We start from the raw sequence: 26,199 nt of genomic DNA on the forward strand, positions 1-26,199 counted from the left end.
AATCAGGTTGTACGTATACAGTATAACGTATTTTCCTACGCCTACTTATCACGCACACGACCTAATGAGCGTCTCGACGAGTCCTCGCCTCCAGCACTCGACTCTGAAACATTTACGCCCGTCGCTTCATTCAATGATGGCTCGGGACCAGACTGACCCTGTGAGGACAGAGATGAGGCTGACGGATATGACTCGCGCCGTGGAGTCGTTCCCTCTTCAGATCTCTGTTCCTGTTCCTGTTCTTGCACCAGCTCCTGTTCCAGTCCCGCTTCATGCGATTCCTGGTCTTTCTTCTGCTCTCCCTTCTGATCCATCTGACTTCGAAGCATACTGACAGCAGCACTAAATCCGCCCGGACCCTGTGGAAGCGCAGAGAATAACTTTTTCTGTCCAATCTGCAGATCCAAAGCTTTATCTTTCACGAAACTCAACACTTCATGGGTATTGCGCACTCGTCGGTTTAGGTAAACCTTGGGTCCGGTGCCAGGGTGTGTCTTTGTTTCGATACGCTCAAGTTCACGGCGGTAGGCTGTTTCGTAGATGTCGAATTCTGCGGCGCCGGGCGATTCACTGACTATGGGCGTTGGTTCTGCAACTACGTCGACGTCGTCTGTGTTTTCGGGATCAGGCTTGGCGAAGTTGGGCGGTTCACCTTCACCATTAGTGTCGTGTTCTGTGGTGCCGGTATATGTAGACGGGCCGATGAAGAGGTACGGGAATTCTTCTTCAAGGGGATCGCGTGCGTGGCCTCTTGTTCCTTCAATGCTTCTTTTTGTTGTTGCTGAGCTGGCGCGTGAGAGGGCCGGGTGGGGTGATGCAGATTGGGAATTGGTGAAGTCTTTGCCTGCTGATCGACCGCTGCGTATTGAGCCCGAGTCTTTACGTTCGGGCTCGAAGACGCCGCTTGGCCAGGGGCTGCTGGATGGACTGTGATCTGGCCGTGAGGAGAAACTCCCTTCGCTGTATACTGAGCTTTCGGCGGCGGAATTCTCACAACCTAGCATGGGGTTGCGGCCTAAGAATTTGCGAAGGCCAGTGTTGGGGCCGCCAGGAGCATTTGCGTCGAGTCCGACGGTGGGGAAGTCTTCACTATCGTCCATTTCCATAGGTGGTTCCACGAAGTGTGCTTCATATTCGTCGCCGAGGATGCTTGTCAATGATTGTCCTTCTTTGGAAGGGTTGACAAGCCGTTTGAATTTCTTTGCGGCTTTCATCTGTATACTTGATTAGAAAAGCTTTCACAAGTATCTGTTGGCTAACGCACCAATGTCATCAGAGAGCCCATGTTCTTCGTGATAGCCTGGTTCATTTCTTCCTCGGTTGGAGGCTCGACGATTTGAGCCGTGTTCTCTTCAGAAGACAGCAGCGGATCTGCGCCGTTCGCTGTCACCCATGGATGATCCTGCAAAGTCAGTGAACACGCGGCACAGCGAGACGAACAAACTTACTCGCAACTCGCTCATTTTGATACGCTTTTCCGGATCTTTCTCCAGAATGCGACTCATCAAATCCTTAAAGTTCTCATCGGGCTCTTCTTCGCAGACCACCTGGCTCGTCCGAATGCTTGCATATAACTCAAAAATGCTCTGGTGCTCGAACGGAAGCTTTCCATATCGGAGACAATAGAGAGTGACTCCCATGGACCAAATATCAGCAGCTTTTCCCGAAACATCGCCATGTTTAACAACGCAAAGTTCCGGGGGCAGAAAGGCCGGAGACCCAGCCGACTTCGCCGTGAACATGGTCGAATTTTTCTCGAACATCTCGGAGACTCCGAAGTCGACCACCTTCAGAACATCGTCACTTGTCACGAGGCAATTATCAGGCTTGATATCTCGATGCACAATACCCTGCGCATGCAGATACTCGACCCCTAATATCAGGTCTCGAAACCAGCAACGACAATGCTCGTCGTCGTACGGGTCAGCCCGTTCTCCTAGTCCAATTTTCATCACCACGCCCTTCTTGCACATCTCCATGACCATATACAGTGAGTCTTCATTCGGATCGTCCAACACCTCAATCAGCGACACCAGGTTACTATGGTTCAGCTTTTTCATGATCGCGATCTCTTCTTTGATCAGATAAAGCGGGTTCTTTGCATTCTCGTTACCGTCTTCGGACGGGTGTCGATGAAGAGGTGAGTTGAATCCCGTCCCAGGGCGTTGTGGTCCTCTGGGTCTTCTCAAAAGATGCGATTGAGCACGTTTTCTTAACCGCGATTTCGAAAATTCTTTCACTGCCTGCAAATCATGCACATGTTAGTAATGCTTCGTAAATAAAATAAATTGGCCGCATACATATTCATTCCCAAACTGGTCAGCAGCCAGATGAACAGCCCCGAACGATCCCCGCCCAATTTCCTGCCGAATGATATATTGATTAATATGATGCTCGGACGTGCCATCGTCCTGGCTGGTCGTATATTCGGAGCGGGCGTCCAGCGTTTCCTAATGTCCTCATCAGTGGACTGTAGACTGTCACGAACAGACATTGAGGACACAAACCTTCACCGGACGCCGAGCTCGGGGGGTTTCGTCGTCGGTGTCTCTGTGGACTCTCAAACGATGCAGCCGAGCTAGCTTTTGCGTCAGCAGAGGCTTCAATTAGGATCGGGAAGCTTACGCAGTTCGCACCGGTCGCGGCATACTCGCGCCATCTTCGGATGAGATGGATTGCTCCATCGTTGTTGGAAGATTGTGAGTTGGGTTGGTGTGGGGTAGAGGGGATGGACGGTTGAAAGCGGGGGGCAAAGATCACGGTGCAGCCCGTCAGCATTCAGCCTTACGGAACCTTCTCTTTTCTTTTTTTACTTTTTAAGGCAGGTTAGACGAATAGGGGAGATGAATGCAATGTAAATCTCAAGTCTCATCAGGCAGCTTCTTTCCTTTATCGGTTGTTATCGCCAGAGGTCTTCACCGCCCGAGACCCGACTCCCCTGAACATCACCGATCTCACTTTATGAGTGTCAACACTGCCCACCATGACCGTCTATTCCTTCTACATATTTGACCGCCACGGTAAGTACTGTTGCGATGCTCATGGGGAGTCTAACTGACTTTCTGCAGCCGAGTGCATCTACAAGCGGCGCTGGCTCCCCCGCCCGACCTCGATCGTGGGGAAGTCCGGCCAGACGCCAGGTGCCGCGCCAGTCGGACTTGGACAGACGGTGAAAGCAGGAGACGACGATGCAAAGCTGGTCTTTGGAACGGTTTTTTCGCTGCGGAACATGGTGCGCAAGCTGGGAGGTGAAGAGGACAAGTAAGCTGCCTGCCTGACGCGGTGACACGCGACATGGCGATTCAATCGCTAACTATCAGCCCGCTTCTAGCTTCGTCTCCTACAGCACTAGCCAGTATAAACTGCATTACTACGAGACGCCGACCAATATTAAATTCGTCATGTTGACGGATCTCAAGAGTCCCAGTATGCGCATCGCGCTGCAGCAGATCTACATTAATCTCTATGTGGAATACGGTTCGTGGGCCTCTGATGGTGTATTGGCTATTGGCAGCTACTTACAGAGTGTCTAGTCGTCAAGAACCCTCTCTCCCCGGTCGAGCACCCCGGCGGCATCGGTGTCAACAATGAGCTTTTCGAAGAGTCCCTTGAACAATTTGTGGTTTGTTAAACCCTGGATATGGCGTATTCGCCATTTATATTGACATGTTCTGATTTGTCAGCAGACTCGAGTTCTAGCGTGATACCCTCGAAATACATTTGATGCCGCTCCGCCAATGGTACATTTGACCCTAGGAGGCAGACTGGTTGTTCAAATGACCGGATTTTTGGTCAAGGAAACAGACACATTAAGCACACCGCAATTGGCCCGTGAAACTCCGGCGCCTGCGGACCCCAGACAAGATTTGCACCGAGCCCGACACCGCCTGTTTCCATCGTGGCCGCTCAATTGAGCCCGCGTTCCCACGTGGCACGCACGCGCTCACTCGAGCAGGGACAATGCCCGGGGCATATTCCTCCTTTATATCGACCAGGGGCAGACCGTCGAGTGCAACGTGAAGGGAGAAGGCGGGATAACTCGGGAGCCAAGACGGCATGTCATTTATAATCGATAGGATAGCTTGATCCGACCAGGGTAGAACAAGGTCTGCCAGTCGAGAGCCGTCAGACAAGAATAAAAGCGCCCACTATCATGCCCCGACCGACACGGGCGTCCAATCAGCTCCGTCCATGCCGCCAAGCGTGCCTAACAGCTTTTAATTCCACCCCGGCGCGCCATGGCTTCGAGTATCTGATTTTCCAGGCGGGGTGCGGCCAAGACATTCCAAGACAATGTGCGAGTAGAGCAAAACCACCGTCCAAGCTGAAGTCTGCATTACGGGGTATTGGGTACCCGTGGCTAAAAGGAAGTGAAAGGAAACCCGGAACCTGCTCAGCTACCTGCATGCATCTCCATGTACACGGCCCGAGCTCATGCACGTCGAGCTGAGCTCAAGGGTGAGGACCACAGCTTATCTCGAGCTCTTCACCGAGCATAGCCAACCCAAATCGCGAACTTCCAAGCCGAAGGCTGCCTGGCAATGCAACTCCCCGAACTGGCGGTCAGCAAAGCACTCGGTCTAGTGGGAAAGCTTCAGTGTCATTTACTTGGTGGGGTTGAGGGGCAAAGTCACTAGTGTAGATGTACTTGTGTCTCTGGCATTTTACGTGCGAGAAGGTGGAATGAGGGATGTATCTCTACCAATTGCAGGACGTACACACAGACAAACCCGCGGAAAGTGAAAATAATCCAATCTGACAAAACAGAAAGAAAAAAAAAGTGAAAATCCCAAAATCCAAGAGCCCGCGCCATTCCGTGATTGGTACAGAGAAATGCCTCATTGCACACAAATGATTACTGGTGGATTTCTCCTCTCGTTAACCGCTTTCGCATGTGCTCGGCTCCTAGTTACGGTTACGGTTATGAGTATTGGTTACGGCCGAGGTCAATAAAGATAAGCTCTCAACACAATCCGGGGTAACTTGACCCCATTCCGTGAGACAAGACTGAATGCATCAGCCACTTGGACTCAAGAGACTGGATAGACGGTGAAGCGCGGGACTCCCCGTGCTCTCCTGGTTGTCCTGATAGGCGGTTCTTGGTGTCGGACAAAGCTAACAGTCTGAATGACGCTACAGTGAGCTTACACCGCGCGCATTGTGATGGAGTCATCGCTGTGACCCCACGCGGGCTCCACGAACAGCCCGATGGGGAGATGTGCATGATTGTCCCCGTGCTGGGGCGATCGTTGGAGCTATGTTTCAAGGTGTCAGTGGTTAAGGTGCAAGGTGCATGGTGTAAGATAAGATGTCTCAAGGTGAGAGTTGACAGAGAAAGAAATATTGGATCGCGACAGTGTTTCCATCCAAAGATCATACGGCTACGTCCAGACATAAAATTATACCAGTCGCGTCGACAGACACTGGTTTGGATATAGAGGCAGTAGTAGCGGTATAGCCATAGTTCCCCCCCCCCCCCTTCAGTCTCCGCGCCACACGGCGCAACCCGGTACGTCGGCTCTTGCTGCTGGTGCGGGGCCACGATCGAATCATATCCGTGCTCACACTGATGCAGAGGGGGGGTGCACAGCCTCAGCATTGAAAGTAAAAATATGGAAAGTCAGTCAGTGACAAGAGTGGGATAGATCCTCCCCTCCTCCGAATCTACCCTCGACGTCAGACCATACGGCATCAGGTACGTGTCCGGTGTTGGGGAGAACGTCATCGGGATTATCCTGGCAATCTCGGACCGGGGTCAGAGAATTGCTTAATCACTGTTAGCCCGCGAAGACGGAAACCAGCGGTTCCAAGGAGCGTCAAGGACCCGGTACTATCATTCTACGGGTGTACAAAATCTCTCAATTGTGTCTGCGCCACCACATCAAAGAATTAGTCCAGTCCTGGGCCCTTTCATCATGTAGGTAGGTAAGTAAGGCAAGATGCACAATGCCTTCTTTAGGTACAGTCGACTGGTTCGTTCACGAGAACGAGAAAATACTACCGAAGACGGTATGATACCGTGCACCGGGTACCGTACCGCAATGTACAGGCCTGTAGTCCCACATTTTTCCACTGTGGACTCTCTGATTCTGCGCCGCCTAAGCCTTATTAATCAAACCCCGTAGGTGGTGTAAGGTAATCCGATTCCCCATACAACTCGGCTCAGGCGTTTCCCCGTGGTATTCGAGTATTTCAACCGGTTCTGCCCTGCCCGTGTAGCATCGCCAATTTATCCCTCTCGTCTGCCACCTTTAGTCTTCTTCTTTTTTTTCCCTTCCTCTTCTTTTACACATATAAATTTGATACATACCCCTTCGCTGGGTCCTTCCCGGCGCTTTTGGCCTCGTTCGGCGTGCGCTTCCAAGCGTTTTTTTTCTATTTCATTTTATTACCACTTTGACTGTCGTCACTTTTGCTCGCTGGTTGCCTCGAAAGTCAGGCCACAAAAGCCCACACCACTTTTTTTTCCGTCGACTACCTCTCGAGTGACCTTCACCTCAAACCTCAGATTTTATCGCCCCGGTTGCACTCGGTAGCTCCCTGCTTCCGTGCGGACGCTCGTCCTCTTTCTCCGGGGTCGACGTGATCCCCCCTCTCTCCTCAAATTTCCCCCCGTCAAGCTACCGCACATGACTCCACATTCTCCTTCACCTGTTCCGTCCGCAGTCTCCTCCGCCGCCACATCAATACATTCGCATGATCGGGATGGAGATCCTTCGGTAACAAGCGCCCTAGCGGGCATGACTCTGTCCGCGCTCCCGCACAACGGGGACGCCCTCGTCTCCCCAGCTTCCCCGGCTTCCCCGGCCCCGAAAGCTCAGAAGGCCAAAATGACTACCCGTCTCTCGCGCATGTTCTCCAGCACTGGGAAACAAACGCCTACTCGAGACACCGACTCTCCACGCGAACCACTCTCTGATAGCAGCATGGAGAGTATAAATCAACATCCAAAGGACAAATCGGCAATGAGCAAGTCTCAGCCGGCAGCTATGAATCTCAATGCAAAGGAGAAGCCCTCGTCCAAACCCTCGTCTCGTGGAAATTCCAGACCCCCTTCGACTCGAACTCCCTCCCGACAACCTTCCCTCAAAGATGAGCCCAATGAAAAGGGTGCCAAGAAGAAGACTGCCGGTGGCAAGGACCAGAAAGACGGTGCCACTCCGCATAAGCGCTTCGAGGTCCTTCCCGAGGAGCTGGGCAATCACTCTCATCACCTCCGAAGTGCACGACGACAGGAAAAATTGACCGACCTCCTCCGAGACATGCTGGGGGGTGGGAGAAAGAAGGGAGATGATCAGGTCGACGAGACGCAGTTGTCGCTCATGTCGACCTGGATCGACCAGTTCAAAACCGAGCGTGACAAGTTGGCCGCTGATAAAAAGGGCGGTCCGAATGCCACTGCATCCCTGGTCGACAAATACGGCAAATGTCAGGAGATCGTCGGCCGGGGCGCGTTCGGTATCGTCCGCATCTCGCACAAGGTCGATCCTCAAGACTCCAAGTGTGAGCAGCTGTATGCTGTCAAAGAGTTCCGCCGTCGTCCCCAGGAGACTGCCAAAAAGTATCAAAAACGCTTGACCTCCGAGTTCTGTATTTCTTCTTCTCTCCGTCACCCGAATGTCATCCACACTCTCGACCTGTTGCAAGATGCAAAGGGCGATTACTGTGAAGTCATGGAATACTGTGCCGGAGGTGACCTGTACACTTTGGTCCTCGCCGCCGGTAAACTGGAAGTCGCCGAAGCAGATTGTTTCTTCAAGCAGCTAATGCGCGGCGTCGAGTACATGCACGAGATGGGTGTTGCCCACCGTGATCTCAAGCCCGAGAATCTCCTGTTGACCACCCACGGTGCACTCAAAATCACCGATTTCGGCAACGGCGAGTGCTTCCGAATGGCCTGGGAGAAGGAAGCCCATATGACCGCCGGGTTGTGTGGATCCGCACCCTACATTGCTCCTGAGGAGTACACCGAAAAGGAGTTCGACCCCCGCGCTGTCGATCTGTGGGCCGTCGGTGTGATCTACATGGCCATGCGCACGGGAAGACATCTATGGCGGGTCGCCCGCAAGGACGAAGATGAGTTCTATCAGCGATACCTTGAAGGACGCAAACATGAGGACGGATATGCGCCCATCGAGACGCTGCATCGGGTAAGCAGAATGAGGCTTGTGACTGAAACTCCAACTGATGATTCAAAGGCTCGCTGCCGCAACGTGATCTATTCCATCCTGGACCCTAACCCCTCCCGCCGCATCAACGCCTCTCAAGTCCTCAAGTCTGAGTGGGTTCGCCAGATCAAGCTGTGCAAGGCTGGCGAGGAAGGGTTCTAAAGTTCTAGGGGTCATTCTTTTTTGTCTCGGTCTTTTTTTTCTCGGGATCGTCAAGTCGGGTTGCAAACGGTACCGACTAGGAAAGGTCGGCTTGGGGGCTTGGTTACTTCTTACCCCCTTCTACACATGGGGTGGTTATTCTGTCTTTAGACCCGTTCAAAGAGGTTCTTGTCCTTGATATGATCCTTAGGAGGCCCCGCTTTTTTTTTTTCCTTTTTTTTTCTTTGCTTTGTTTTCATTCCCGGCGCATTGTTATATCCTATCAAGCCCGTGTTCATCTTAGCTCTGTTTGGTTTCTGTCATGTTTTTCACGTCAATGCAACGGAGAGTCATGACTTTTTTTTCTTTTCTGGTGGTCTGGCGTTGAGTTGGAGTTTTTACTGGTGTATTACTGTTGAGGGATGAGCAGGAAGTTGGTCCACTGCTCGGATGTCTGACCACTTTTGTCTTCGGGTTTCGTACATTTCACCCGTGCCTTTCCTGTACATAGGATTCTATTGTATGTTTTATTCCCCTCTCTGTCTCAATGACTGGAAAACAAATCCTCCATCTGAGTAAGTTGTAACTATGGAAGCATGACATCAGTCTGGAATGGGTGGCTCGGAACATCGCCCAGCCGACGGCATCCGATACAGACCCGCTCTAGCCGGAAGCTTGATCCTGTTCCGAATTGTGCTGGGATTCACATACTCCCGACCTTCCCACGACACCCGACCTGCCAGCCCTGATGCAATGCAATATCATGACCTTATGCCCGCGGACTCCGCGCCTTATCACACAAATCAACCATCAAAACCACTAGTCTCCTTCTCAGCCTTGCCAAGTCTGCTTTTCGTCCAACTGTCTTTAGGCACCTACATTCCAGTCTCGGCGACGCCATGGGTAGAGTTTGTTACTGCAGAGACACCGCCACAGGGGGGGGGCGGCGCACAGGCACCAAATTTTGATAGTTTTCTTGAATACTGTAACGACCGTATTTCAAAAAACACTGAAACCCAGGCTTGGTGTAAAATACACAAGTTGAGTCAAAACGAGGTGCGACGCACTGTTCAGCCCTAGTGACGTAGCCGCATCCGGCGCTGACTCAGCCGGGCACCGCCACACCCGTAAGGCAGACTTCCTTGGCCTGCACCGCGGGACTGTCGCCCTGGGAGCTTGACTCTGTTACTGACGCTTTGTGCTCTGTGATTCTAGACGACTCTCCGTCTACACTTTCCTTGCTGCCTCCATACCCCGGACTCGGAAACACAACTCCATCCACACCACAATTCTAACAGACTCTAGCCATGTCGTGGGCAGGTAGGCTTCAATCCAGACCTTTGACCCTGCGGGGTATCGGGATCCCCGAAAGGACGCGTACTGATTTTTTTGGAACAGGGTTCAAGAAGAACGTTGGCCGCGCTACGACGCAGGTTATGATGAAGACTGGTGCGTGGGAGCTGGAATGTTACCCCGCAGTGGGAAATGTACTGATGAGGTGAATAGGTCATGTCGAGCGCACGAATGATCGGGACTATGAGATTGAAGAGCGGTATGATATTGTTTTCTTGCGTGTGAGGTGTTCCGAACTGACCATGGGCGCAGACGATACCGGACTATGGAGGCTGCTTCGAATCGACTGCAGAAGGAGGCCAAGGGTTACTTGGATTCGCTGCGTGGTGAGTTTTGATATGCGATAGGCGGGAGATTATGCATGGATTGGAGTATGCTGACGATAATAGCTATGACTGCGTCGCAGATGCGCATTGCAGAGACAATTGATGCTTTCTATGGTGATGCTGGCACGAAGGATGGAGTGAGCCGGAGTTACAAGACGGCGGTGGAGGATCTTGATGCTGAGACGATCAAGGCTTTGGATGGACCTTACCGGTAGGATCCAATGTATGTTCTTTTCGGGAGATGTCTGCTAATTGGGGATACAGTGCAACCGTTCTCGACCCCATCTCCCGCTTCTGTGCTTACTTCCCCGACGTCAACGAGTGCATTAAGAAACGCAACCACAAACTCCTGGACTACGACTCCATGCGCGCCAAGGTTAAGCGACTCGTCGAGAAGCCCGACAAGGACGCCACAAAGTTGCCCCGCACGGAACGCGAAGCCGAGATGGCCAAGCAAGCCTACGAGCAATTGAACGAGCAACTATTCACCGAACTCCCCCAGCTTATTGACCTCCGCGTGCCTTACCTCGATCCCAGCTTCGAGGCCCTTGTCAAGATTCAGCTGCGTTTCTGTGCCGAGGCATACTCACGCATGGCCCAAGTGCAGCAATACCTCGATGCAGAGACGAGAGACCAGTACGCCCGCGGTGATCTTGATAACCGGGTAGAGGAGGTGCTACAGGAGATCCGCGATCTCAGCATAGCTGGAACGGTTTAGGTTGACTTTTGGTTATACGTTTAAAGCATAATGCCGGGTTTTCTTTTCTTGCTTTTTTTTTTCTACTCCTCGGAGTCGAGTTACTTCGCTTCGCCTGTTCTTTGTTTCCCAGTCTTGTACATGGTCAATAGGTAATTTCCGTATTCTCTCGGAGACCGAAAGGAGTTCAATATGCAATGCATTCACAGGGGGTATCATCTGGGCTAGTTCCCAAAATATCGTAACAGTCTCTATCTCTATACACAATGCCAGTCCAGTGCATCCCAATACTATATTGTGCAAACACAACCCAAGAGGCCTAGCAAAGACCAAGCCTTCACTTGCCATCCTCCCGATAAAACTCCTCCTCTAAAAGATCCAACACCGGCTCCACAGCCCTCTGCACAGCGCCAACCTCCGCGCCCCCCCATCTCACTCAACACATAATCCGCCACAGCGTTCTTCTCCCTACTGTCCGGCCTCCCAATCCCCACCCCAACCCTCAAAATCGACAAATCTCTCCCCTTCTTCACAGGAACAGACCCTTCCCCCTCAAACTCTCAAAAGAACTGATCAACCCCCCTGTGTCCCCTCAAACTCGCAACCTCAGGTCCCCCCCTCCGAACTCGCACCTTGCCCAACGGCGCTTCCAGCTCATCGTGTAATATCACCAGCGTCGCAGGGACCCCGATTGGCGAGGGTACTTCGAACCCGGTACGCGGAGGTCCAACCAATTTATCGGTCTGTGCTAACCAGGCATTCAAAGCGCGGACAAGTTTCGGACCCGAGACGTTCATGAATGATTTACTCTCGTAGGTCGTGTAGTACGAATTCAAGCCGCCGAAACGGGTGTGCAACAGGGGCGTCAGCGCATCGAGGAGAATGTGGCCTGCGCTGTGGCGTGTCCGGCGATAGGGTTTTTGATTGCCGATTGAGGCGATGAAGAGGGCGCGGCGCGGGGTTGTCATGCTGGAGGCGTGAACCCGGGGACCATAGGCCGGATAGTCGGACCTTGTTCGGGGTCTGGTTTTCACTGTGCCCGCTCCTGCTCAGGCCCGCGGAGTACCGGAGTGTCGGAACACTGCCTCTGACGTGAAATTTCCGTGAGTTTGGATCAGGCACGGGAGATCGTCTCGTGACCGGAGATCGCTACTGTATTAGGCAAGACACTGGGCTCCAGTGTTACCGAACTGTCGGGTTTGCGCTCGGACGTGGAGCCGGAGATGTGGGTTTCGTCCTGGGCTTGGTTTTGGTTTTGGTTTCTGGGTTTGTACTTAGGGGTTAGGGACCCGGTGCTGTGATATTGTCAAGTCATAGCGAGCTAGGCGAGTTATTGTCAATTCATAGCGAGTTAGAATTCCCACTGTGCAATGATATGTAACATATTAAGCTTTGCTTTGGTCAGACTGTCTTGTGTAGTTACCCATAATGGTGTTCCGTCACTGCTATTGCCTGTCTAGTATTTAATTTGACTATTCGGGTTCAGTACGGCCAGCACCACTAGCACGACTACCTCAACGGCAACTAGTCGAACCCACTTAATTATAGTCCCGGTCTAGTACACATATGCGATGATCCCGGCTGGTACTTGACAACTCATCCTGCTCCGTCGGGTCCGATACATGAATCCGACTCCGTCACCTTATACTTTCATTCCCCTTTACTGATCGTGATGAACAAAGAATCCGTATAGAACCTGGACAAGCCCCTTTCATACCCCTACATCATCTGGTCAATTTACTTCGAGAATCCCACTGATCATCCCGCGCACCACTTCAAATCCACTCGAGCCGCGACTGGCCCGGTCAGACCCCTGGTCCACTTCAGCTGTCGAACATCCCCCCCCCTCTGCCGTGGAAGGTCCATAGGCCCGGCCCTTTTATTACTGACTATCCTATTCGTGTCGACTTCTATGGTCTCCGCACCCGGTGCCCTCCTTTTCTTTTTCTTCACCCCGTTTCTCACCCGGCTCCCTGGGTTCTGATTTGTGACATATCGTCTATCACTTCCTGAATTTCGGATATTTTTCATTTTGATTTTCTCTTTCTGTGATACGCCTCCAGCTTTTCCAGTTCCACTGGTCAAACCTTCGCTCCATGACCCCGGTCCCTTTGATGTTTCTGGCTTCTCCCTTTCTGGGTTACCTTCCGGTTGACCGTTAGAGGTTGGGGATATACTTGGGGCTAATTTTAGTCGCCCTTGCCCCTGTCAGTACATGTATACAGCTGGTCCTGTTTATATTCAGTTTTCTTTCTTTTTTCGTCAGCCGTCTTAAACCCGTCATGTCATGGACGACATATTCATCCAGCCGGACCTCTGTCCCTCAGAAGAACCATCCAAGTATGAAGCAAGCCTGGATCCCGACTCAGACAGTGATGCCGACGCCGCATCAATGTAAGTACCCACATTTCCAGTATAGATCTCAAGACGTTTGTTAACCTGGAACCAGAAAATCCACCCGATCCTGCTCTACAGACAATCTCCAACCAGTACTCGAGAACGGCCGTCATTATGCAGACGACTCCTACTTCATGCCAAATGATGATACAGAACTCACCCGTCTCAACATCGTCCATCAAATCTACCTCATTCTCCTCGACGGCGACCTCACCACTGCCCCACTCACTTCCCCTTGCCCCCGAATCCTAGACATTGGCACCGGTCCAGGCGACTGGGCCATAGAAATGAGCGCCAAGCACCCAACAGCCCAAATCATCGCCTCAGACATAGGTGTCTTCGACTCAGGCCTAGGCCACCTCTCCCTTCCAAACGTCGACTTCCAGCTCGCAGACGCCCAATCCCAATGGACATACCACGAACCATTCGACCTCATCCACATCCGCGGCTTATCAGGCGCCTTCCATAATTGGCATCATATATACACGCAGGCCCTAGCCCACCTCAAACCAGGCGGATATATCGAAGTCGCCGATGTCGATCCAGCAGGCGATACCATCTCTCTACCCTCGAGTTCGGACACTTCCCACTTACGCACGTATGCGGCAGCACTTCGTGCAGCGGCTGATGAGAGCGGGTATCCGCGAGATTTGAAACATCTCGCGACGAACGCGCTCTCAGAAGCGGGTTTCGTGGATGTTCGTGTACAGGAACGATCTATTCCTATTGGATTGTGGCCTGAAGACGTGCGTGAGAAAACTCTGGGTAAGATGGGCCTGATTACGCTGCTTGAGGGGTTGGAGGCGTATGCACTGCGTACGTTGACGAAGTCTGGGCGCTGGTCGCTTGATGAGGCGACGGAATTATGTGAGAAGGTTAGGCGGGAGTGCGTTTCTGCGACGGGGCTTGTGGCGACAGTCAAGATTGTTACGGGAAGGAAGCCGATTTCTTTTGCGCAAAGGAGGGAGGAGATTATGGCGAGAGCCATGGCGAGAGCTCAGGTATTTAGTGGGGATGGATTGGGAGGGAAGTAGGGAGATGCATGGATGGGTGTTGTTATGTGTATTGCATTGGCATTGGTATAGGGTGTTTATTTTTGCATGTTGTTTAGATCATCTCATCAAACCGGAATCAGAAGATGTAAATATGGGGATATTCGAAGTGACAAGGTATCACCAGTTACTGAGAAGTGTGCTGCTCGTATGTTACATTACATTTGATCTGGTCTTCCCAAAACAGGTACTGCCGATGAAGCAACTTCCTACAGATCAATCCTTTCCCAAAGAAGAGATCATTTTCTTGCCTTTACCGGCTTCTGTTGCTTCCAGTCCTCATCGCTGATTCTTTTCGGCAGATAGACACACCTGCGTGGTGCTTTCATGATACCCATTTTTTCATTTATCATTTCCAGAGCTTTTCGCCGTAAGAGTTCATAGACCGATGTTATCTTGTGCGCAAAATCATAGAAATAAAGATCAGCGTGTCTATTGTCGAATTCTGAGTTTACTAGCCTATTATCCAGAAGCGGAACATGACTTGAATTCCGTGTTTGCGCTGGCAAGATCTCACAGATGTGAGTGATGCTGGAGTGTAGCGGAGTGCGGTAGAGCCAGATCTATTTACCTTCTCGTTTGAGATAATACCTTCTGATCGTGATTCTTTTGTCCCGTCTACTATCAGGGACATGGAGGGATTTGTATGGCTAGAATTACATTATTGTCGATCGGACAGTCTGCTCAGAAATTTCGTGACCCAGGCCTTGAATAGGAGATTTGGATGTGACGGAATTGGAGTCGTGTTTTGCAGCTAGGAGACATAAAGAGGCTGGCAAACGGCGAGAGCTCACTTGAGAAAGGATTGTGTAGATAGGAAGGTAGTAGAGTCTCTTAAACGCGAGCCTTGATTCTGTAGGAGATTGAGTATCACGCGGTTCATGCAAGCGCCTCGGACGACTTGGTCGAAGTCGTACGTGTCAGCCTTTGTTTTTCTAGAACGCCGGTGGGATAACTATCTAAGTCCTAGGGGAGCGCAAGAGTGAGGACGTTGTTTACTCTTATCCGTACTCGTCGCTTCTGTCAAGACTATCCTTGGATGTACTGGGTTGTTCCCCCTGAAGTGAACTACACCTTGACTATGTGAGTGGCAGTTGTGGATGAACCGGCTGCCATGATATTTAACTTAGATTTTGAAACGTGTCAAGTAGTTTTGCCAACGCAGGCAAGACTGTCGACATCTTTGAGGGAACCGTGACGAATCTATCATATTGAATTCAAGTGCAATCACAGAATATAGTCTATGTTCATTCAACATGGATATAATACCTAGGTAATCCGGGCATAGCCCCGGGACAATACATGAAACCAGATGCTTTTGGATACTCCCCAAACCCCATGCAAAAAAAGAAACCCATTAGAGCTGGAATTTCGTACGGACTCTGTCCGTTTTTCCCTTCCATTCCCACTCTTGTCCACTCGCCCGCTGGATACCTTTATCCACACGACGGAGTTTCAGGGTGAATCGAGGGCCCAGCTCCTGAAGACCAGTTCGAATGCCTTCTGCACCCTTCATCTCCTTCCCGTCGGCGCCCACGACTGGCTTCTCTGTCTCGCGTTTCTCGCGGAAGACGTAACGGTGGCGGCGGACGAAGATGTAATCGCGCTGATTGTGAAGTGTCACGACCTGGCGTCCTTCGAACTCAGGCTGCGGGGGGAAGAGCCGGCGGAACAGGTGCGCTGTCAGAAGACCCAAGGGTGTGCGGAAGTTATTCAGGATCAGCTCGGGCCAGTGTTCCGTAGCGCGACCATGACCGGGAAGGCGCTTGCCCTCGATCCAGTTGCTGATGCTGAAGTGGAAGGTTGGCCCAACAGGGAGGTGGACCATTGTCAGGCCGCAGGGCTTCTTCTGGTCCTCATTCAGCACGACCAAAGTGGTGAACTGGCGGTTCGAAGCGAACTTGGCAATCTCACGGATGGAGAACTTGTGCGAATGGCGGTGTGCTGAGCGACGAATGTACACGCTGTTAGGGAACAGACCAGTCAAAATATCGGCTTCGTCGTGGAGGTTCGAGTTGAGCGAGGTGGTGATGAGGATTTTCGGGGTCGGGGGAGTCTCGTCGGAGAAGAGAGTAGGGAATTTGGCAGCGAGAGCTTCAGGAGCCAAACTCAAATTTGTACTGCGTGCTGAAGCCGTAGGGCTAGTGGCTCGTTCGGTGGCAGAGGGAAGCGACGACTTTTTCCGTCCACGGCTCGAGTCTTCTTTCTCGTCCTCGTCCTCGTCAGAGTCTTCGCCATCGCTAGAGGCGATCATACTGTCGATGGACTCGGCATCAGACTCCTCAGCTTCGCTGTCATCTTCACCCTCGTCCAGCGGTCGGTTCAATTCGTCCTCTTCTTCCTTCTTGGCACGCTTGATGCGCTCGACATCCACGGCCAAACCCAGACCGTCTTCCTCGGCGTCACTATCAGCCTCATCCCAGACACGCTTGCGGTCAAGAGTCAGAGGAACATTGCGACGCAGACGCTCCTCTCTCAATTTGGGGTTCTTGGCCTCTTCCTTCTTGAAACCGTAGCGCTCATCTCGCCGCGCGGCATCTTTAGCTCTCTTGCGCTTGATGTGCATCAACTTGCGTCGCTGCTTGTTTCCAGTCTTGAAATCCATGGCCGCATCAGGCGGCGGCCCGCTTCGACCTTTCATTCCCATGGTGAATGTAGTCGAGGGTGGTGTTGTACTGGATCGTTCGACATTTCTTGTCGCAAAGAAATAAATTATCACGGAGAATTGTTGATCCGGGCTGGCGCTCCGACAACCACGCGATCTTTGATTATTGATCGCCGTTGCAGATAGGGAAAAATTATAGGGACGAGACATAAGGACCAGCGTTGTCCATTCTCAGCATTTTCGAATTGACACCTATTTGCCGATTGCCCCGTGGTGACACCGAGGGCCTGTGTGGGTGGATGACTCAATTGCTACCGCGCATTTCCCCCCGCTCTTTTCTTCCCCCTCCATCGATTCTCGCTAGGACTTTCACCTGCTCGCCCGCGCTCCAGAAGCAGAACCGCAATCCCAAGATGGCCACCGTCAAAACTAAGACCGGCCAGGAGGTCGACCGCCTCGTGCTGGACTCCATGCTCCGCCGCCGCATGTTCTACACCCCCTCCTTCGAGATCTACGGTGGTGTCTCTGGTCTTTATGACTATGGCCCTCCCGGTACTGCTTTGATCGCCAACCTGACCGACACATGGCGCAAGCACTTCGTACTCGAGGAGGATATGCTTGAGGTCGACTGCAGCATGCTCACCCCCCACGAAATTCTCAAGACTTCCGGGCATGTGGACAAGTTCGCCGATTGGATGTGCAAAGACCCCAAGACTGGCGAGATCTTCCGTGCCGATCACTTGGTTGAGGAGGTGCTCGAATCCCGCTTGAAGGGTGACAAGGAAGCTCGTGGACACAAGGTTGAGGTTGACGCCGAGAAGGAGGCTAAGAAGAAGAAGAAGTCCAAGGGCGAGACTAAGGCTGTCAAGCTTGACGATGCGCTCGTGAAGGAGTATGAAGAGTGCCTCGCCCAGATCGACAACTTCGACGGCCCCGATCTTGAGAAGATCATCATCAAGTATGACATTCGCAACCCCGCCACCGGCGGTGCCGTGCAGCCCCCCGTCGCTTTCAACCTCATGTTCCAAACCTCCATTGGTCCCAGCAGCAACATGCCCGGCTACCTTCGCCCCGAGACTGCCCAAGGCCAATTCTTGAACTTCCAAAAGCTGCTCGAGTTCAACCAGCAGGGTATGCCCTTCGCCTCTGCCTCCATTGGCAAGTCTTTCCGTAACGAGATTTCTCCTCGCGCCGGTCTTCTGCGTGTCCGTGAGTTCCTCATGGCTGAAATTGAGCACTTTGTCGATCCTGAGGGTGGCAAGAAGCACCCTCGCTTCGCCGAGGTCAAGGACATTGAGATGTCCCTGCTTGACCGCAACGTCCAGCTATCCGGTAGCACCCAGACCACCAAGATGACTATCGGCAAGGCTGTTGAAACTGGCCTCGTCGACAACGAGACTCTGGGTTACTTCCTCGCCCGTATCCAGCTCTTCCTGATCAAGATTGGTGTTGACTTCACCAAGCTCCGGTTCCGTCAGCACATGGCCAACGAGATGGCTCACTACGCCCAGGACTGCTGGGATGCGGAGCTGCACACCAGCTACGGCTGGATTGAGTGTGTCGGCTGCGCTGACCGCAGTGCTTACGATTTGACCGTGCACAAGAACAAGACCGGTGCCCCTCTCGTTGTTCGCGAGACTCGCGCTGAGCCTCTGCGCATTGAGGAGTGGCAAATTGACCTCGAGAAGAAGAAGTTCGGTCCCCGCTTCAAGAAGGACGCCAAGACCGTCGAGACTGCTATCGATGCTCTCTCCCAGGAGCTTCGCGAGAAGCTTTCCCTTGACCTGAACAACAACGGCAAGATCGAGATCGATGTTGAGGGTGTTGGCTCCGGTAAGGTTGAGCTGGACAAGGAGCTGATCAACATTGAGAAGCGCACTCGTGTTGAGAATGTTCGCGAATACACTCCCAACGTCATTGAGCCGTCCTTCGGTATCGGCCGTATTTTGTACAGCATGATTGAGCACGTCTACTGGTCTCGTGATGGTGACGAGGCTCGTGGTGTAAGTTGGTCTTGTCTCATTCTTATACTCTTTGCTAAATTCATATTCTTTAGGTTCTTTCTTTCCCCCCGGCTGTCGCTCCTACAAAGGTTCTCCTGGTTCCCCTCTCTACCAACCCTGCCTTCAAGCCTCTGGTCCAGACTCTGTCTTCCAAGCTGCGCAAGCTTGGTATTTCCAGTCGTGTGGACGACTCCTCCGCCAGTATCGGAAAGCGTTATGCCCGTAACGACGAACTGGGTACTCCCTTCGGTATCACCGTTGACTTCCAGTCCGTCAAGGACAACACTATCACCCTGCGTGACCGTGACTCGACCAAGCAGGTCCGTGCCAGTGAGGACGAGATCATGGCTGCTCTTAAGTCGCTCACCGACGGCGACGAGACCTGGGCGGATATCATCAAGCGCCTGCCAGAGTTCACTGGCCAGGAGGTTGAGTAGATCAATTAGACGGTATTGCATCTTACAAAAATATACACCATTTCATTTCACGCAGACCTACGCATATGTAGTATTTCCATCCATCTCTTCTATTCTTTCAAACAGGATCAGATTTAAGTAAAATAAAATACGGCAGTCCCGATTCGGCCAACCGCGCCAAGAATCCGGGGCAACCTCGTCATCATCCATCTGTCCACTCCTCCTTCGTCAGAGCTCTGATCGTCAACATGGCGCCCACTGTACACTCCGCCAAAATCACTCTCTCGTGTCCGCTCTTCGCGGCCGACTTTGACCCACGAGATAATGGCCGCCTGTTGGTAGGCGGCGGCGGCGGCGAGGGCCGTAGTGGAGTGGGAAACAAGATCGTGAGTGCGCAGCTTTGTTTCCGCGAGCTTTACTGATCGCGTATTAGTCGCTTCTCGATACCTCACGCCGAGATGAAATTACAGAAGCTGTGGAAATGAACTTGTCGCGCGACGAGGACTCGGTCACGTCACTCGCTGTCGCGCCTCAAAATGCGGATGAAGCGCATTCGCTGGTGGTCCTGAGCTGGTATCAATAGCTCTGTTAGGGAGCAAAAGAAAAATAACAATCAGCACATGCGCGCGTTCCGGTTCGAAGCGCCGAAAAGGGTTCAGGCCACCGCGACGGACACGCCAGAATCCGACAAGGACGCAAAGAATGACCAGAAAGATGAAGTGATCCCTGGGAAAGCTACACCATTGTCGAAAGAATCGCTCTTTCGCTCGAAGACTGGCCAGTCGGGAGATACCTACCAACGCGTGTTCAGATTGTCGCCTTGGAGGAAGCAGGCTGATGTTTCGGAGAAAAGCACGCAAAATACCAGAGTCGGAGCCATCGCTACTGGACTCGCACCTTCTGGAGAGATTGTTGTCTTCCGCGCAACAGAAACGCCCAGCGAGTCGGACGTGATCGGCCGTATCCAACTCGGTGCCAATGAGGAAGCGGACGATATTGATTTCGTGGGTCTGGAGTACGACACGGATGAAAACAAAGAACCTTCAGGTCGATTCCGCATGGCTTATACGAACGGAGTGGATGTGATGGCCGGTGACATCTTGTCTACCACACGCTCCAATGCTGCTCCCGAGCTATTCAATGTCTTCACCATTCCTTTGCCCAGTAGCGGTGCTCGCGCGGCCCGTCCCAAGTTCCGTTCCCTGCGTTTCTTGTCGCCTACGACTATCTTGATGCTTCAGAATGCTCCTGATCGCGGGGGATGCGAACTCGTCCTTCTCCAAATTCCCACAAAACAGGGTGGCGAGGCAAAGGTCTTGCGTCGGCGCAAGCTCCCTCGGGGTGTAAAGATCGGTCTTGGCCTTGATGTATGCCCACTCGGTACAAATCAAGTCGGCCAACAACAAACCATCATCGCCGTTAGCGGTAGTGACCATTCCATCTCCCTCTTCACAATCGAGTACGGGCCCAAGATGGGCTACGGCAAGCTCCTGCCCTACACAACCCTCCGTGATGTGCACCCCTTCTCCATGACGAAGCTCTGCTTCTCAACCTTTGTCGCTCCCGCCCACCCCATCACTCCGGAAGTCGGCCCACAAAAGGTCAAGCTTGCCTCTGTCAGCATGGGAAATACTGTTGTCGTGCACACACTGCCTCTCCAGCCCTTCCCACCTTCTTCCCGTACTGCACGCTACGTGCTTACCCTTCCTGGGCCCGCCGAGTTCTGGGAAGGTGTTCTGTTCAGCGTCGCCTTGCTCGTATCTTTCCTCGTCATCTGCGTTGCTCTGCTTTCCTTCGCCGAGATCCGCGGTGCCACTCCTCCATACCTGGGTGCTGCAAACTACCTTCCAAATACATGGCGCGAGAATTGGGCCGTCGACTACAAAGCACCGCCAAATGGCAAGGGCTCTTACTTCGATACTCTATTTGCACCCAAGTCCACTGAGACTGTCATTCAAGTCACTCCCGATGAACTTCACTCTCTAAAGGACATCCTCGACCGCGTCCACAGCGCCGGCGCCGCACCCGCTGATCTCGAGACCATCACACCGCACTCTGTGTCCGTGATTGTACGTTGCAACAAGCCCGGCATGAACGTAGAGGAGAGTGTGATCATTGAAACCTCTGCCTTGCATGAGGCCCACGACGCCTCGGAAGAACACCGTCTCCACGCCTGGCAGGAGATGAATGCCGCCGATCAGGAATCCTGGAAACGCCGTCTTGAAGCTGCAGGCCGCTGGACTGTCAGTGAGGGTGAATCTGTGCTGAAGGGTGTCCTGTTTAGCGAGGCATGCGGGCATTTGAAGGAGTGGGTAGCTCACGAGTTGTAAGAATGTGATGTATGAATTTGCTATACAGATTCGATGATAGACGATTCAAGCAATGTGTTATTGATATGATAGTAAACCCTCCCAAAGTGAGAGAAAGAATAGACAGAAAAGAGCAGTACTCGTCACGTAGAGTCAAGATGAAGAGATGTCCTCACCTAATCGTAGTGAATGCTTCCCAAATAGGAAATCCAAATGGCATCTTCCTGCTCTCTCTCTCTCTCTCTTATAAATAATTCCTCACTTGGCTCACTTTCTTCATCCTCTTCTCTTTCTCTCCCGGCTCCACACCCGCCTCCTGACCCGTCGACTCGTAGTGAGGTCAATTGTAAGGCCGACACTTCCCAACGCGACAGTAGGTAGCTCTGGGAGTTTCTGACTGAACACACTCTAGGCCGGCGCAATGATGAACAAAATTCTGGCGATGAAGCTAAAGGCCTATGATCCTGAAACCAAGAACTGACAGAGCCAGCTCCCCTTTCCACTCGCCTTTTTCCTCATTCATAAGTGCTTGACCAAGTTCTTCGATACTCCCCTTCTCTTACTCTCAATCTATATTCCTTGCAGCTGTGCAAAAAAAGTATAGAAGCGAAGCAGACTTGTATTGATAGTCATTCCAGATTAAGTATATTATTCATTACTCAATATCAACTCTATAATCATTATACATTTACCATGGTCCTTGGGGAACTTCCAAAACAGACCATCGTACAAACTCACTCTTCAACAGTAACATCCTCCACAGCGGATTCCGAAATGGCAAACTTGCTCAAAGCCCTCAACCTCGCCCCAAACCAATAAAGCAACCAAATGCCCACAATCCCAATAACACTCAAGCCACCAAGTAAACTTGTTCCCCTCGCCACCCCGAGATTCCCAAACAACGGATGCGCAAACAGAACACTGCCACACGCGAGCGCACTCCTAAAGAAATCATTCGCGGCGAACAAACTCGCCGCGTACTGCGGATAACTGAGCGGGATATACACGAACAAGCACTGCATGATGATAAACACGGTGGCACCATAGATGGTAATTCCAATCGTCGGGACAATCCAATGGATGGATGCCCTAGCCGTCCACGCAAAGAGGAAGAGACCGATAGTCGGGCCGACGGCAGCCACGAGCGCGGGAGTGAGACGAGCCTCTTGCAAGGGCATTCCGAATTTCCTAATGCGGGGATTCATCCAGAAATAGATGTATGAGAAATACACGGCTATGCCGAGAAGACAGGCGACAAGAATGCACAGGAAGACTAGACCGATCTCGCCGAGATTCATGCCGTAATCGACGGGGTAGACGAGGGGGAAGACTTCGAAGAAGGAGTAATAGATGCCGTAGATGATAGCAGTGTAGATCTGCACGAAGAGTACGGCCGGGTCCTTGATGGTGATTTCTAGGGGTTTTAGAAGTGCGTCGACGGTCACGTCGGAGAAGCGCATGTTGCGCTGGTCGATTTCAGACTGGGACATGAATTTGGGATTGGAGTTTAGTTTGCGGAGGCGGGAGGCCCGGCGGAGGAGGATTGTTGCCGTGCTGGTTTCTGGTAGGAAGAGGAACATGAGGATAAGGACTGGGGAGGATGCCCAGATCGATATGAAGAGGGACCAGCGCCAGCCCTTTACGGGGACTGCGAAGCCGCTTAGAAGGGGGCCGAGGGCAGCTAGGAGGATGGTTAGTTATATGTTTGGATGGAAATGGAGATGGGAGGTGGAGATGAAGATTGAGAGATTGGAGAGGATGACTTACGACCACAATAGGCGGCGGAAACCCAGGCCATCAGGGCGTAGGGAAGGGACATGAGACTGTACATGTCGCCAATGGAGGCTCCACCTGAGGCGAGACAGGGTGAACCGAAGAAACCCTGAAGGAAACGAAGTACGAGAAGGCCGCCAAAGTTGCCGACAAAGGCGGTTGGGATGGAGATAATCACAAACAGGAACATCGTGATAATGTATACTGGATTTCGGCCGATGACGGGGATCTCGCTCAATGGAGAGAAAATCAAGGGTCCAGTACCGTATCCGAGGACGTATAGTGAGAGACCAAGCGTAGCAGCGAGAGTGCTGACCCCGAAGTCGTTCATGACTCCCATCGTGGAGGAGGTGTAGATGGCGGACGTGGTGTACACGACAAAAGTGTACAGACAGATAATTGTTGCGATGAGAGCGCGCTTGGTATTCGACCAGTTATGAGGATTCTCGGGGTCATCGGTATAGTACCAGTCGACCAGGATAACGCCGTCTCGAGTGCGTTTGGGGACAATGGGCGTCGACTTGACTTTTTCGATCTCATGTCGTTCCTCTTCTTCCAGTCGTTCCCTTGTCCAGGAGAAAGAGTGCTCGGTCGACACTCGACTAAGAGCTTCGCCATGGTCGTGGTCGCCGCCAGGACTGTCGGGATTTTCTGCAATTCCAGGACTTTCTGCTTCGGGCTTTACCGTTTGAGATGAGCCTATTCGTAACGGGTCCGACTGGTGCATCACCTCGATCCAGGTCTCTGGTAATTGGAAGTCGGGCTTCTCTTCGGGATATTGGAAGTACTTGTTCTTCGTGACATACCGAACCAACTGCCCGAACGGGGCATCTCGAATGACGGTTTGCATTCTGGGAAGGGGGAATTCAATATTCACTGAGGTTACTATTTCATGTGGGTAGGGGGACTATATAGGCAATTACGAAAGTATATGGACTTCGGTGATAAAAAGCAGATTCGACACCTCTAAAACCCGATCATTAGAAATCAGATAGCGCCAAGTTCGCCTCAGAAACGCTACCAGGGCCACAGAGACGAAGATACACTTCGACAAAGTTCCAATGCGGTCAATGGTGGACTTGATTATTATTCATCACCTTTAGAAATCATGGGTAGTGGATCTCCTTCCCATGGTCAAAGCTTGTAGAGTATGGAGATCGTCGGTAGGGCACGCCATAGAAGCCCGTGGGAATTGACCCGAACCCGAGATTGATGAGAAAACAACAAATGGATCAATTACGCGAATGCGCCATCTCTGTTATGGGGCCAAATCTCTGCAGGACGAGCGCCAGAGCCCAAAGTGGCTTATTCGCTGACATATCCAATTCCATGGAAGAGTTATGATTCATCGATCGGCGACAGGATCTTATCCCCGCCTCAGATCTTCAAATATCTCCGAGCTCTTATCACCGTGTCAGCCTGATATCTGTTAAAGCCGCCTGTCCAGTCGAGTCATCTTACGAGTAAGTAACGATGTATAGCCCCTGAAAGTCAGACCTATAGCTCTCGTAAGCTCCACGATGAGTCCATCGCTTATCCAGGTGCTGGGATCCATCTAACTCGGAGCTAATTGACTTATCCAATTGCACCAGCTTTGGCAATAATCGTCAGCAGGGATGCTTCCGAGCTGAGCATGTAGCAGCTCACACATGCTAGAATCCCCTGCACGCTAGAAAGGAGCAAGATGAACAGGTGGAATCTGAACATAGCTATTCTAGCGGACTTCCCTCAACTGGTCAACGCTGATACTTTAAAGTTACTGAGATGACTAACTCCCGAATCACAAGACGATAACGTCATGAACCAATGTGCCAAATTAGACTTAAGTAATCATCACCAGCTGCAAGCTTCCTCGGTTGATTAAACACTTGTAAAAGCCATTATTCATTTCATATTGGCAGAATGAGCTCAACTCAGAAGATACCAGATCCCGAAGTACGTTTCCCATCTCCTGGAATTAGAGAATCCAGATCCTAACGCTATCAGCCATTGTCGCAAAGCGAAGAACGTCACTTCAGCAAGTACGGGAAACTGCCACGAGTAGGCCTTCGAAGCCAACAATCAAAGGTATTCATCCATCCCGGAAGTATCCCTCGATCTATAGAAGATAATCTATACTAACCTGGCCCTTTTCACAAAAATAAAAGGAACGAACGTACTTCGACTCAGGCGACTTCGCCCTCTCGGCCGCTGATCGCGAAACAGACAACGGCGCCATTAATACCGGCCGAGCCCATCCTCAACGAGATAGCATCTCGCATCCCTATGCGCCCATCCCGGCGGCTAGTAATGTGAACAAGGATGCCAATGAGGATCTGTATAGGAAGAGTACTAGTCCTGAGCGAAGCCCGCTGCTTCAGCAGACGGATGTGAATCACAAAAAGGATGCCGGTGAGAGTGATGGTTTTTTCTCGCATCGGGGTGACGACGAGGGATGGAAGTAAGTTCGGATTGAGTTCATGGTGGTCGGGTGTTTAAAGTGGAAAATATATACGGTTCAGGGCTTGCCTATATTAGGATCGGCGTTCGATTTATAGGTTCTGGAAAATGGTGGACCTTTTGTATTTGATAATGAAATTGTGAATATTCGACGAGACTTGATGGTAGGATACGAATTGGAAGTGATATAACGAGAATGTTCTTGTTACAGCACCGTTGAGCAGGTTATGTCAAAGGCGATTACTTCGTTAGGTCAAAATCACATTCTGCTCGGCGTGTCACGTAAGGAGAAGTGGAAGGCTAGAATGACACAAGTGAATTGCACTCTCAGGAACTCTTGTAGACGGTAGTGAGGCTACCATCTAAGCATAATTCGAGAACAGGTCGAGATCGAATAGACTCGACAATCCAGGCATGAGATGATCGATCATGTTGATCATCAAGCAATTGAGAACAGTGTGCTGTCAGAACAAGGAAACCAGTCTCTCATGAAACATCTACTGTTCAAAGTTATAGCCAT

At 51.7% G+C, this 26,199-nt stretch overlaps 11 protein-coding genes across 11 annotated transcripts; 7 read left to right on the forward strand and 4 right to left on the reverse strand.

The window, feature by feature from the left end:
- Positions 1 to 41: 41 nt before the first annotated feature.
- N7477_009184 (serine/threonine-protein kinase) lies at positions 42 to 2,684 on the reverse strand (the record flags this gene model as incomplete). The annotated part of the gene is made up of 6 exons (XM_056970845.1): positions 42 to 1,214; positions 1,265 to 1,402; positions 1,449 to 2,243; positions 2,301 to 2,450; positions 2,508 to 2,578; positions 2,651 to 2,684. 6 exons carry the CDS (start codon positions 2,682 to 2,684, stop codon positions 42 to 44), a joined length of 2,361 nt encoding a protein of 786 aa, XP_056817824.1.
- Positions 2,685 to 2,983: 299 nt separating this feature from the next.
- On the forward strand, positions 2,984 to 3,704 carry N7477_009185 (TRAPP subunit BET5; the record flags this gene model as incomplete). The annotated part of the gene is made up of 5 exons (XM_056970846.1): positions 2,984 to 3,020; positions 3,069 to 3,261; positions 3,332 to 3,477; positions 3,534 to 3,622; positions 3,687 to 3,704. The coding sequence occupies 5 exons, from the start codon at positions 2,984 to 2,986 to the stop codon at positions 3,702 to 3,704; spliced, it is 483 nt and encodes a 160-aa protein (XP_056817825.1).
- Positions 3,705 to 6,629: 2,925 nt separating this feature from the next.
- On the forward strand, positions 6,630 to 8,330 carry N7477_009186 (serine/threonine protein kinase SAT4; the record flags this gene model as incomplete). The annotated part of the gene is made up of 2 exons (XM_056970847.1): positions 6,630 to 8,150; positions 8,199 to 8,330. The coding sequence occupies 2 exons, from the start codon at positions 6,630 to 6,632 to the stop codon at positions 8,328 to 8,330; spliced, it is 1,653 nt and encodes a 550-aa protein (XP_056817826.1).
- A 1,286-nt stretch (positions 8,331 to 9,616) lies between these two features.
- N7477_009187 (amphiphysin-like protein RVS161) lies at positions 9,617 to 10,706 on the forward strand (the record flags this gene model as incomplete). Its single annotated transcript, XM_056970848.1, has 6 exons — positions 9,617 to 9,629; positions 9,708 to 9,758; positions 9,816 to 9,861; positions 9,915 to 9,988; positions 10,052 to 10,199; positions 10,253 to 10,706. 6 exons carry the CDS (start codon positions 9,617 to 9,619, stop codon positions 10,704 to 10,706), a joined length of 786 nt encoding a protein of 261 aa, XP_056817827.1.
- Positions 10,707 to 11,245: 539 nt separating this feature from the next.
- On the reverse strand, positions 11,246 to 11,653 carry N7477_009188 (uncharacterized protein; the record flags this gene model as incomplete). Its single annotated transcript, XM_056970849.1, has 1 exon — positions 11,246 to 11,653. The coding sequence occupies one exon, from the start codon at positions 11,651 to 11,653 to the stop codon at positions 11,246 to 11,248; it is 408 nt and encodes a 135-aa protein (XP_056817828.1).
- A 1,319-nt stretch (positions 11,654 to 12,972) lies between these two features.
- On the forward strand, positions 12,973 to 14,116 carry N7477_009189 (class I SAM-dependent methyltransferase; the record flags this gene model as incomplete). Its single annotated transcript, XM_056970850.1, has 2 exons — positions 12,973 to 13,079; positions 13,135 to 14,116. 2 exons carry the CDS (start codon positions 12,973 to 12,975, stop codon positions 14,114 to 14,116), a joined length of 1,089 nt encoding a protein of 362 aa, XP_056817829.1.
- Positions 14,117 to 15,491: 1,375 nt separating this feature from the next.
- On the reverse strand, positions 15,492 to 16,781 carry N7477_009190 (rRNA-binding ribosome biosynthesis protein RPF1; the record flags this gene model as incomplete). Its single annotated transcript, XM_056970851.1, has 1 exon — positions 15,492 to 16,781. The coding sequence occupies one exon, from the start codon at positions 16,779 to 16,781 to the stop codon at positions 15,492 to 15,494; it is 1,290 nt and encodes a 429-aa protein (XP_056817830.1).
- Positions 16,782 to 17,038: 257 nt separating this feature from the next.
- Positions 17,039 to 19,741, forward strand: N7477_009191 (glycine--tRNA ligase; the record flags this gene model as incomplete). Its single annotated transcript, XM_056970852.1, has 3 exons — positions 17,039 to 18,742; positions 18,796 to 19,170; positions 19,592 to 19,741. 3 exons carry the CDS (start codon positions 17,039 to 17,041, stop codon positions 19,739 to 19,741), a joined length of 2,229 nt encoding a protein of 742 aa, XP_056817831.1.
- A 37-nt stretch (positions 19,742 to 19,778) lies between these two features.
- N7477_009192 (uncharacterized protein) lies at positions 19,779 to 21,488 on the forward strand (the record flags this gene model as incomplete). The annotated part of the gene is made up of 1 exon (XM_056970853.1): positions 19,779 to 21,488. The coding sequence occupies one exon, from the start codon at positions 19,779 to 19,781 to the stop codon at positions 21,486 to 21,488; it is 1,710 nt and encodes a 569-aa protein (XP_056817832.1).
- Positions 21,489 to 22,201: 713 nt separating this feature from the next.
- On the reverse strand, positions 22,202 to 24,090 carry N7477_009193 (MFS transporter; the record flags this gene model as incomplete). The annotated part of the gene is made up of 2 exons (XM_056970854.1): positions 22,202 to 23,148; positions 23,235 to 24,090. 2 exons carry the CDS (start codon positions 24,088 to 24,090, stop codon positions 22,202 to 22,204), a joined length of 1,803 nt encoding a protein of 600 aa, XP_056817833.1.
- A 1,052-nt stretch (positions 24,091 to 25,142) lies between these two features.
- N7477_009194 (uncharacterized protein) lies at positions 25,143 to 25,684 on the forward strand (the record flags this gene model as incomplete). The annotated part of the gene is made up of 3 exons (XM_056970855.1): positions 25,143 to 25,175; positions 25,227 to 25,307; positions 25,388 to 25,684. 3 exons carry the CDS (start codon positions 25,143 to 25,145, stop codon positions 25,682 to 25,684), a joined length of 411 nt encoding a protein of 136 aa, XP_056817834.1.
- Positions 25,685 to 26,199: the final 515 nt, after the last annotated feature.

This window comes from Penicillium maclennaniae (assembly GCF_028827695.1).
Source record: "Penicillium maclennaniae strain IBT 15551 chromosome Unknown utg000008l:1.0-3552695.0:1.0-3555053.0, whole genome shotgun sequence".
Classification (NCBI taxonomy): Eukaryota; Fungi; Ascomycota; class Eurotiomycetes; order Eurotiales; family Aspergillaceae; genus Penicillium; species Penicillium maclennaniae.